Here is a 12,405-nt window from a genome sequence, read left to right as displayed (position 1 = left end):
CACAGAAGGATGAATAACTATGTTAAATGTTTGGGTTTTGCTTGCAATAAGTGCATTGTGAAGGTTTTGCATAATCATTCTTTGACATTTGACTTTTCCTCTGGTGATGGTGTCTTGCTTATCTGTTGTTATTCAAGAATGGTTTTCAAAGAAACTGTGAACACTTGAAGAGATTGTCTGAAGGAAATTAAACTTTCTTTGCTTTGGTATGTTTTCTCTCAGTGTTTTGTAACTCATGCCAAACTTTCGATCCTTGTGCATCACGTGATATTTTTTGAGTATTCTGCCAGATAAAGACAACTTTGGTACATTATTGACTTAAATACTTCATGACAAGAGCTGTAATGTTAATTTTTACATGACTTTTAATATTTCTTTTAGTATTTAATATTTTCACACCTGCTTCTGGACAATAGACTTTTAAAGTGCTGGTAATGTATTGTACCATTTCAAATGAATATATATGTATAAATGGTATTTGTTGTATAAATATTGCCTTGGTTTGTCTTTCAGTCAGTTGGGTTAACACTTTAATGTATATTTTTAGGCCCAAAATTGATGAATGTTTTGTCTCTTATCTCAAGATTCACTTGGTGAGTGTTCTAACTAGGTGTGCTGTCCATGCTGATTCCTTACTGCTGAACTGTTTAAAGAATTCAGAAACTCTTGAAAACTTGAATGTTTTGTTGGGTCACTTGTCTCTGCACAAACTCACTAAAATGGTCAAACTGACTTAATATCAGGACTAAATGATAACTAGAGTCTTTATTTGGTGACAGCAAAGCATCTCAAAACTAACTGAAGTCCAAAATGAAACTCAGAAACCCCCAAAAGTCAAAAGCAAACACAGGCAGTGAAAGAGCAGAGATGATGTGACAGATTGATGTTATAGGATATACACAGGTTATATATTAGTGATAAGAAACAGGTGGTCCTGTGTGATGACCTGCTCTCCTCTAATGTCGTTCACATGGATCTAACTGTCTCATGCTGTGTGTCCTTCAGGTCCTTTGCAGGTCCAGGTATTCACTGATAGCCTTCCTGTGTTTGTGGTCCTCTTCTCTTTACCTGATTAGTTGGACTGATCACCTGTGCACTGACCTCATCTTTACATTATAAAGACTTTGACCGTTGACCTGATCTCATTGTGCATTTACATCCTCATTCCGTATCACCAACTCACAGCACTGCTTCATGGTTCTCTCCTCAGCTTCCCAGCATGCCTCAGCAGTGGAGGTGTATGAGGGGGTGGAGTCTGTGCGTCTGCCCTGTCACGTACCAGCTGATGTTGCCCTGGAGTCCACAGCAGCAGTGTGGGACCGAGAGGACCTTAACATCAAAATAGTTCACGTGCGTCTGCGGAGCAGTGATGATTTTAAAGAACAAAGTATTCGTTACACCAACCGAACATCAATGAGAGCCGACGCTCTGCAGACTGGAGACCTCAGCCTCACTCTGAGGAACCCTACAGTCTCTGACAGTGGAACCTACAAATGCACTGTCCGAAAATATGGACGAGATCAGAGCAAGACTTATGTAGACCTCAAGATCACAGGTCAGTGCCGCAGATAAAGGTTGAAGTTCAGAGAAGAAGTGAACTCTGATGTTAATTCATCAAAATCTGTTGGATGATGTTCAGGATGTTTGTGTTTGTGTTGATTACAGTACGTCCTCCTCCAGTCTGGCCCATAGTTCTCTTTGCTCTTCTGGTTCCTGTGGTTCTCCTGGCTGCTGCCTTTGGTGTCTTCATGTATCCCAGATATAAAATGTTGAAGATGAGAAAAGGTGAGTGTGTGACTGTGTGTGTTATTGGATCACTGAGTGAAACATCAGTGAGTGCCTCCCTCAGAATCAGCTTTAGTGATTTAATGAGGTTTAAAAGTACACTAATTGGTGAAAGAAATGCCACAAATGCATTTTCCCTGCTGCTGTGCCTCTCCACACAGGCATGATTTTGTCTGTGTGGAGAGGCACAGCAGTTGCAGCGGTCCTTAAATGAAACTACAAATGAAACAACAGCTGTTGAATGATCCGTGAGGCTGTGGTGGATTTTTGTGTGATATGTATAACTATGTAACTATATACACTATATATCTATGTGCACTGAACATATATATTTTAATTTTCATATAGAGTCTTAAGCACAAGACATTTTTGCTTCATCGAGGTTTATTAAGTTGGTACAGTAACAGGGCAGTTAATGCTGTTGAGAGTTCGCCTGAATAACTCACTCTCCAGCTCTGGTAACTAACCTTCCCTAATGCACACTCAACATCTTTCATGCAGCACAACCAAAACAGTAACATTGTAACAGAGATCCTGAACACATCACAATAAAATATCATACGATATAAACACACACACACACACACACACACAATAAATGTTACATGGTAGCAGAGATACTGAAAACAACATAATGAGATCACTGTCATGTACACACACACACTATAAACCTACACTGGAGTGTTTATTTTTATGTAATGCATTTAACTCATATATTTGATGTAGTTAGGCCAAGTATTATTCACATTAATATCATAAGATTATCACAAAAACTATGCTATTTGCTGTACTAATGTGTGACCTTTGACCATGTTGTGACCTATTGTCAGAGGGTAAAGCAAAGGGTTAACCTATTGGTGTCACTTTGGACCGGGCCCTCAGCCAGGGCCAGGTGTGAACTCTGGCCGGTATTTGACCCTGCACCTGCTGTTCCTGGGTGCGTGGGAAAGTTACCCAACAGCAGGGGGCGGGGATACTGGTCCCTATATTAGGGGACCAGAGGACACCCCCAGGGCTCTTTTCCTCCTGCTGCTGCTACCTGTCCGTCTCTGTGTTGCTCTGCTGTCTGTGCTTAAGGCTGTACACCCCGGGGTTTTGCTTTGCTTGCTTTCTGCTTTGTAATTTTCTTGCTAAATGTCTGTATGTATTTTTCCTGCTGTTCATATGATTCAGTGTATTAAACTCTGTTCCAAGAATTCTACTCTTTTACAGAGCATCTTTTTGAGTGTCTTGATTTTAATTGGATTTGGATCTCCACATCGTTGGTGGGAGAAGGTTATCAGGATGGCTTCAAAATTTGCGACCACAAGGCTATTTTTGCTAATGCAGGCTATGACTTTTGGTGCTTATTACTTTTATACTTTTTAAAGTATTAAGCTTTTTATGCATTTTTTGTCCCATTGAAATGAATGGAAAACTTCCAACATTCTACTAAAACTTGCTTGTGTTTGAAACTGTTTTTCAGAGTTTAATGTAAATATTTCTGCGCTTAAGAGTAAAAAAATAATGGAATAAAATAAGTGCCCAGTTTTGAGCCATGTCGAATACTTCATGGGATTGCCAGGTGGTTCTGAGACACCAAACACTGAGCAGCATTTAAGCTCCATGTTTTCATAAAATCATCCAAACACAGAGTGTTATTTATTCTTTGATATTATTATTTGAAGAAAAACACCTCCCTAGCCTGACCTTGCTGCATTAAAATGATCTAGCAATTCTTAGCCTTATCTAAGTCCAGGACATCCTGTTCAGTCTCCTGCCCAGAAAAATAACACCCTTACTCTAACACTACATGTGATTTGAATTATAATGTTGAAGTGCACCTTAATATTTTTATTTATTCTTAAAACTCTTATATTGTTCAAAAGTCTTGAGCAACCTATAATTCCTCTGTATTTTGTGTAAGAGAGGCCAGACTTTCACCTAGTTTCTGTTTTTCTTTAAAAGTGCTCTCTGGGTTTTATGAAAGTGTCGCAAAGTTGTTCGTTGGACATTAGCCTCTAGATTTGAAGACTACCATAAAAATGCGGTCCATACTACTATGTCAATTCCATAAATTGAAGGTTGTCATATTTTTTTATGCTGAAACCTTCAATTTGTTTCAAGGAGGAGAGTTCATGATCTCACAGTTTCCCCAAGATAAATAAGAGGCTGGTATTTTGATGTGGGAGTTTTCATGAATGCAGCTCTCCACGTGAAAGTGTTTCTGACTCAGACAAGAATAAACTAAACTGTCAAGGGTGTGTGACAGAGCAGGTCTGGTGGCCGGCCGTGCGGAAGGCAGTGGGGGCGAGGATACAGTTCAGGAGGCTGACCGCGAAGGCAGCAGCAGCAGCGATGGAGCAGTTCAGAAGGCCTGCCACGAGGAAGGCAGCAACACAGCTCAGAAGGCGGAGGTCTCTGCACACCGACCTGCGACGGTGTGGATGTGTGAGACGAGCAGCATGTGGACATGCGGGCTGAGGAGGACGTGGACATGTGGGCGTGGCAGCCGCAGGACCAGACGAGGCAGGACCAGACAAGGGTGGCGTTGCAGGCGACAGCATGGAAACCGCATGTGGTGGCGTTGCAGGCAATGGTGTGGGAGCCGCAGATGGTGGAGCAGGTGGTGGCACTGCAGGTGACGACCACAGCTGTCTTGAGCACTGGAGCACAAAGAGTCAGAGGAGCAGGCTCAGAGAAAACAGTCTTTGTGAGGTTAACTTTCTGCTCTGAATGAACAGAAGAAAAATAGTCCTTTTCAGGCTGGCTGAGCTTCAGGACAACAGAGTCCCCTGGAGGAGCACCCTCCAGTACCCCACCCAGGGACTCCAAGAAGGCTGGGTACTCTGCACTGCCACTCAGTGCATAAGCGCTGATGGTCAGGACCTGTTACCCGACCTGGAGGCGCAGGGAACAAACCCTCTTGTCCACTGGGAGAAACCCAACGTACAGGCAGCAAGCCAAGGGGATACCAAGATACCCACACCAGACTAAGACAAAGTCCAGACCCTCTCAAGGAGACTGGTTCCAGAGCCCAAGCCGTGCCTTGAGGTGAACCCGACTTTATCTAGCCAGTACCTCTCAACCTCACGCACTAACTCAGGGTCCTTCCCCACCAGAGAGGTGACATTCCATGTCCCTATTGCCAGTCTTGGTCGCCGGGGATCAGTCCGCCAGGGCCTCCTGGCCGCCGCCCGGCACACAATGCATCCGACCCCTACGGTGCCTTCTGCGGGTGGTGGGCCTACAGGAAGATGGGCCCATGGCCCTTTTTCGGGCTGTGCCCTGCTGGGCCCCGTAGATTAAGTTCCAGCCACCAGACGCTCACCCTCAGGCACCCTCCCCGGGCCTGGCTTCAGGGTGGGGCCTAGTAATCCTAGGTAATCCCGGTAAGGTCCCAGACAACATAGTCCCTGGGATCCCTGGGACACACAAACCCCTCCACCACGATAAGGTAGCGATTCACAGAGAGGTAAAACCCAAAAATTATTGTCAAAAAGATACAGAACACTTTCTAAAATAGATCAATCAATATCCTGTTCTATTGCAAAATGGGAAGCAGACTTATCAGTCAGCTTAGACCAAAACTTCTGGTCTTAGGTATTGTCATGGTCTGCGTGGCGGATGTGGGGATGTGGGGAATGAAGACCCAAACGCAGGACTCTTTATGATGAACAGTGCGTTTATTTACAGTGCTGTAAATTGTTCACACAATAAATCCCGCGCTCCCCTGACTCCTGTGTCGTGTCTTCTTCCCAATAAGTCTGTGCCTCATTCTCTCCGCTCCATGTGTCTGTACTCCCTGTGCTCGCTGCTCTCTGGCTTTCCACGCTCCTCCTGGGGGAAACAATAGAAACAGCTGTCAGGACACTAACTACTGTGAGCATACCCTCACTGAACTTGTCTCTCTAAAAACAGTGATGTGACGTCTCACTCAACGATCCTGGGTCAGTGGGAGCTCCATCATACTCTTAAATAGCTCCTCCGATGCACCTGATCAGCAGCAGGTGTGTGGCATGATCTCCATGTGGCCAGCCCCCTAGCAGGGCCACACCCACCAGGCCTGCAGGTGCCTGTTACCTGGCCTACAGGAAACAGCCGCACCAGCAAACACACGCAGACACCCAGCACACACCTGCCTATACATACAATGAGCAAACACACAACAGCAGCACAGAGCAGCTAAAACACATATAATAATAACAAGTCCACACTGCTCATGGACCTTAGGTCCCTCAGACCCAGGTCCCTGACAGGTATGCTTAAAAACCTTTCAATTGATTAGAAGTCCCAGTCTGCAATTAATACAATACAAAATACTACATGGAGACAATTATATCCATGCTCTTTGGTTCTGTCCACCAGTTCAAAGGTTTTGGCCTGGGAAATGTGACGACCTATCAAAGTGTCTGAAATGTAACATACAACCTGCCCTCTAGTTTGCTTGTTGGGCAACTTGGATGACGTCACTGCAGAGATGAATACAGCCCACATGGTTTTCACTGCCATATGCATTGCCAAGAAAACCAACCTCATAAACTGGAAAAATCAAAATAATCTCAATCCTAACCAATATACCATCAAGACCGTCTGATAGACCACATTAGTCTTGATACAGCCTCTGCCAACACATTAGATCAATCCCTCTGAGCTCCTTTGATCGGCTTCTGTCATGGGTAAGGGAGGAGTCAGGCGCATACAGGAATTTGCAGTTCAACTTGACAGTTTATTTACACAACACCAGATGCAATATATGTACAAGTGGGGAAGAATCTAGGGGTTCAGGCATCCAAGGCAGGTTTTGCAAGGGAAAATCCTCTCACACACTCGCACTCCAACACGTGCCTCCAAGCACCGGCTCACTCGTACTCCAAGCGGGAAGTTAAGCAGCAGGTCCGGGGAAAACTGTTCAGAGAAGATCAGTCACAAAAGGGGAAACTCACTCACGAAAATGGTCACAAGAACTACAATCTAACACTAATATGTCTCACTCAATCGTCTCACTCAATCGTCCTCATGGGTGGTGTTTTCCCAATGGCTGCATGCAGGAGACTGGGGGAGGGTTTGTGCTTTCGGATGTGGGTCACTGGCCTGGTAGCCTTGATGCCCCTAGGTGGTCCGGGCTCTGGCTGGGCTCCTGGCTAGGCCCTGGGGGCTCGGCTCCTGGTTGGTGTGTCGCTGGCGGTTGTGGGTGGGTGCGTGTACGGGGGCCCTGCCCTGGCGCAGGGGGCCTCTGGTGCACCAGCGGAAATGGGGGCCTCTTCAACTGGCGGAGAGGTTGTCACATCCGTGCAGGAGGTCTTTGCTCTACAGGAGTCCACCCTGCAGGTGGGGGAGAGGCACAGGAGAAGTGGAGAATGAACTCAACCTGGCTGTGTATTGTCTTATGTAGTCTGGTAGATGATTGGATGATGGGGTGGGTGTAGTTTCCTCCGCGGTGGTCAAGTGGGGGGCAGGGCTATGGCTCCCCACACCCTCTAGCAGATCGTTACATGGATAAATCTTTTAAACTCAAGTGGGCTCACTCACACAGGTGTACACACGGGTGCTCACAGACATAAACTATATCTTCCTTTGCTGCTACTTTAAAGCACATTGTGCGGTGTTGGTCCTGCGTGCTGCTCAGTAACATTCAATATTTAGTATTTACTGTTACTTACACGTCTCTAGGTTGTTGCTTTGATCTCTATATTGTGTCGTTCTCTTGTTGTTGGTTTTGTTTTTTCTTCTTTTAATAGGTGATCCAACGGATTTTCTCAGTGTCTTTTCTTACTGTCCTCCCTTCCCCTCTGTTTTTTTCTCCATTGCTTTCTTTCTCTTTCTTTCTGTCTAATTGTCTGTCCAATTTGTAATAACTTAAAATAAAATAAATAAACAATAATAATATAGATCAATCAAGTGGGCCAATATGACATTGACATCTTCTTGAAAAAATTAATCCGTTGGGCAGCCTTCCTGGAGACATCTACAGGGTGGGCCATTTATATGGATACACCGTAACAACATGGGAATGTTTGGTGATATTAAAGTCCTGTTTGTGGCACATTAGTATATGTCAGGGGGGAAACTCCTCAAGATGGGTGGTGACCATGGTGGCCAATTAGAAGTCGGCCATCTTGGATACAACTTTTGTTTTTTCAATAGGAAGAGGGCCATGTGACACATCAAACTTATTGGTAATGTCACAAGAAAAACAATGGTGTGCTTGGTACTGGTGGAGAGTGCCAGCCCTTGTGCCTTCATATGAAACCAAGACCTCAAACACTGTGGTTGAAGGTGGATGGTATCATGAGTATCATGCCACAGGACCATGTGAATTTTAGCCATATAATTGTTTAGCGTCCATGTAGTACTTGTTAAACATGAAATTATAGTTTTGACAACTTAGTAATATTAATTTACCAGCTACTTTAATTTGGTTAAAAGGTAATCAGTTGTGATATTTGTGATTTCCATGTGTTATTCTTGATTTTTACAATATTTACTAATATTAACTCAGAAAGTTAAGGAAATGACTTACTGAGGAAATTATTTCAGCATATTCTTGCTGTGCAATGGATAAACAAAATGGGTCTAGTGGTCTGATTTTATGGCAAATAATCAATTTTAATAACACTTATCATTAGCACCATAAAGGGACAAATCAACCGTTTGGTCGACCACTTTTCAACAAAATTATTAAACATTTAATTTCGCTTTTTTAATGCTGTCAAGTGACATACATCTGTTTAGTAAGTCCTTTAACACTATCATATATCAAAAAATGATATCTTCCTACCTTAGTTTTATCAAAAACACTCAAAATATGTTGGATCGTTTTTTGTTTCTGACTTCCTGGTTGGGAAGTTTCCATTCACAGTGCCTTCTGGTGGATTTTTTTGGCATTACAGATTTAAACCAATTGGTAGAAAAGACTCAACAATGTAGGTCAATTTCAGTGAAAGCCTCAGTTAGATATAGGGCCTGAAAATGTGCTCTACCAATTGGTTGAGCAGAATTAAAATGAAGGCAATAGGGAGAGAGTGTTACAGCCATAGCCCTAAAGAATGTAGCCTCATGGGCAGTGAAGTCCGTACTGCAGGTGTGTTCGTGTTTTCCTCTTGTTGGGAACGAAGTATTATTTTTTGTCATTTTTGTTATTTCCATTTATTATTTTATTTTTGTTAATTCTATTTTTATTATTTTGTTATTTCTGTTATTACTGTCATTACTGTTGCATCATAATCATGTAGCAAGCATATGTATACAAGAAGTATTGATACAAGAGGTATTGATATTGCATTCAGATGTTCAAACATATTGGTATCATATTAGCCTTTATTACAGGTCCAGTAAAAAACCACTTTAAACTGTTGAGTTGAATCTATAACCCGAAGTGCTTTGGAATTTATAATTTTAATGTTTATGCAGACTGCAGGGTGAAAGAGTAACTCTGTGCTAAAAGAAGACAGGAAGTTATATGTCTTTGAAGTTACATGCTTTTGCAGGAAGTGAAACCAAAACCAGAGTTTTGATGATGCTATTATCATCTTTTATGCATTTATACGTCTGATTAAGCTTTGATTAAGTTTTAAGTAGTTGTAGTAGATTGAAATATTTGTTTTATACATTTTACATAGAAGTTAAGATCATCACAACACAGGATGGCCTTAGCCTGGTTGCCTAAGTTGAGGTCAACTAAGGTGCAGAGAGCAGATGCACACTCTGTGCACGCGCAGAGACATACACACACACACTGTTAGGGTGTAGGTGAGAGTTGACTGATGAAGCAGTAGATGCACGATGCGAGAGCTGAGCTGGCTTACGGGAAACCACCGGGGAGAAGATGGAAGCCAGTGTACTTTTAATTGTGCCTTAAGTTGTCGAATAGAACATTTGTGGTTTTGAAGCTGATGTATGTGATGACGCAATGAGGGGGCGTCACTAAATATACTCTGATGCATATAAAACTGTAGTTTGATGTTAGGAGATTGAAATTGTGGGGCTGTCTGCTTACGGAGTCCGCTCATTCTCCCACGCGTGTCATTTCATTAAAATCATCGTCTTTACCCTTTGGACCAGTGTGGTTACTTGCATTCCTCCTGTGTTTCCTTCCCTATATTTTTGAACCTTAACACTCTGAAACAATAAGTTCCGTTGGAGCAGCCTTTCAACGCCTCTCTCTGTCTCTCACTAGCAAAGTTGACCCACACAACAAAGTAAAACTAGTTTTCAGCTACGACCCCGACACGGAACCCGACATATTAACCAGGGGTCCCTTTACTACGGTTCGGAGCTGCGGACCTGCTTTCTATACGTGCGGAATAGTTTTCTATGCGAGATCACTGCAAAAAGTGCAGCTTTACCTAATGTCCACCCTACTGTTACTCATTTAATATTAAGATTTAAAAATCTCATTGGTATTGTTATTGCGAATAACCTTCAGTAAAAGTAATAAATCCCACAGCAATAGTACATTTATGTAGTTGTAAAAGGCATGATAATATATTAAGTAATCCAAAGTATTCCGTTACGTTACTCTCATTGAGCAACGTAACGGAATACGTTACAAAATACATTTTGGGGCATGTATTCTGTAATCTGTAGTGGAATACATTTTAAAAGTAACCTTCTCAACACTGGATACCGAAAATATAAAATAAGTATCAGCTGTTAATAATCTCCCGGTTATAGTGTAAAAACATGGTCTTCTTTGGGGCACTGATTGTATAGTTGCTCACTAACTCTATATTTCACCTTCAAAAACTGTTTATCTCGCCTTGTTTGATTTGACAATCATTATTTTCAGCACAACCTCAAATATCTGAAATTTGAGTTATTTTTTTCATTTTGACATACTATATTAGTACAATTGATCTAAATTCAGACAAAAAATTAAAAATCAGAGTAGAAAAAAGTTATATTTTTTACTGTAAAACCCACAAACATGTTTAACGAATCATTTTCATAACTTGAAATGCAAACAGAAATTGCACATTTCTAAAAATTATGCACAAGTTTTCCAGACAACAAAGTTATATGGTATTATTTACCTAAAAATGCAGCCAAGGCCTCGGGCGGTTTTTATATTAGAATTAGAATAATCCTTTACTTGTCCCACAAGGGGAAATTTGGTTGTAACAGCAGCCAAAAAGACACATATACAAACAAACAGTACACAGGACACAGAACAGAAACATACACCATTTTTCTTAGATATTTACATTAAGGACAACGGTTACTATAAACAGAGTACTGTACAGTTATGAAATTAAATAAAAATAACTACAGATAAGAGGCAAACCAGGTTGTAGTGTGAATCGGTTGGTTAAATTATTGCAGTTACAGCGCTGATGTAAACATCTATGTTTGTTGGGAGCAGTTCTGATTGTACAGTCTGACAGCTGCAGGGAGGAAGGACCTGCAGAAACGCTCCTTCATGCATCTAGGATGCATCAATCTCTCATTGAAGGAGCTCTGCAATTCAGCAAGATTTCCATGCATGGGGTGGGAGACTCTGTCCATCAGAGATGTTATTTTGGCCAGAGTCCTTCTGTCTCCCACCACCTGCACTGGGTCCAGGGTGCATCCCAGAACAGAGCTGACCTTCCTGATGAGTTTATCCAACCTCTTCCTCTCAGCTGCCGATAAACTGCTGCTCCAACATACCACACTGTAAAAAATGACAGATGCCACCACAGAGTCATAGAAGGTCTTTAAAATCACTCCCTGGACTCCAAATGACCTCAGCCGCCTCAGCAGGTAGAGTCTGCTCTGACCCTTCCTGTAAAGAGCATCAGTGTTTTGGCTCCAGTCCAGTTTATTATTCAGGTGAACACCCAGGTACCTATAAGAGTCCACTATGTCAATGTCCACTCCCTGGATGTTCACCGGTGTCAGTGTGGTGGGTCTGCGTCTCCGGAAGTCCACCACCAACTCCTTGGTTTTCCCAGCTGTTAAAGTAAATTGTTAAATGTTGTCATTTTTATGCTTACCATCTCTACATTGTTTTAACTCTGTGATGAAAGGAATTCCTTTGTCCCCCTCCCCTGCCTCTCGAGGTTCTTGGGGGTCTGTTTGATGTTTGGTAAGCTTCCTGCCCTTTGTATGGCTTCACTGTGTTATCCAGGGTGAACCATACATTGGGTGTGGGGGAGATTACCCTCTTTATGACCAAGGATGTTGCTTCCTGCTTTTATGACCCTTTTGGTCAGCAGGAGAACACACACACATTCTTACACACACACACACACACACACACACACACACATTCTTACACACACACACACACATATACATACAGTGCCTTGTCTTTGTAACCAAGGGGGGTTTACGAGGGGAGGTACGTGTTGTAAACTATTGTGTATTGTGTGAACCTTTTCAATAAAAGGCAGCGAGAGGAGGCCGTCGTCGGGGTCATTCGGAATGAGATTCGAAGTGCGTTTCTGAGATACCGACGAGGCCTCCCTTGCAAGTAAAACGATCGACCACTGTTGCCTTGTCTTTCTTTCACGGGAATAAGTCCTGGGGTCAGTGGGGTCTGAGTTTAGACCCAACACCAGCGTTGATCTGCAGGTGGTTCTGCTGACCCCAGTCCACAAAGTCCAGAGTCCACTGTCTGTACTTTGAGTCGTCCTCACCTGTGATGAGGCCGACCAT

At 42.8% G+C, this 12,405-nt stretch overlaps 1 protein-coding gene across 2 annotated transcripts in view; it reads left to right on the top strand.

The window, feature by feature from the left end:
- LOC120438600 (muscle M-line assembly protein unc-89-like) overlaps positions 1-12,405 on the top strand; it is a 51,038-nt gene that overhangs the window by 15,027 nt on the left and 23,606 nt on the right. For both annotated transcript variants that reach the window (XM_039608995.1, XM_039608994.1), the window contains exons 2-3: positions 1,211-1,555; positions 1,666-1,785. In XM_039608995.1, coding sequence (XP_039464929.1) covers positions 1,211-1,555; positions 1,666-1,785 — 465 coding nt within the window. The remainder of the gene's footprint in view (positions 1-1,210; positions 1,556-1,665; positions 1,786-12,405) is intronic.

This window comes from Oreochromis aureus, linkage group 3 (assembly GCF_013358895.1).
Source record: "Oreochromis aureus strain Israel breed Guangdong linkage group 3, ZZ_aureus, whole genome shotgun sequence".
Lineage (NCBI taxonomy): Eukaryota > Metazoa > Chordata > Actinopteri > Cichliformes > Cichlidae > Oreochromis > Oreochromis aureus.
This window is presented reverse-complemented; position numbering and strand designations above follow the sequence as displayed.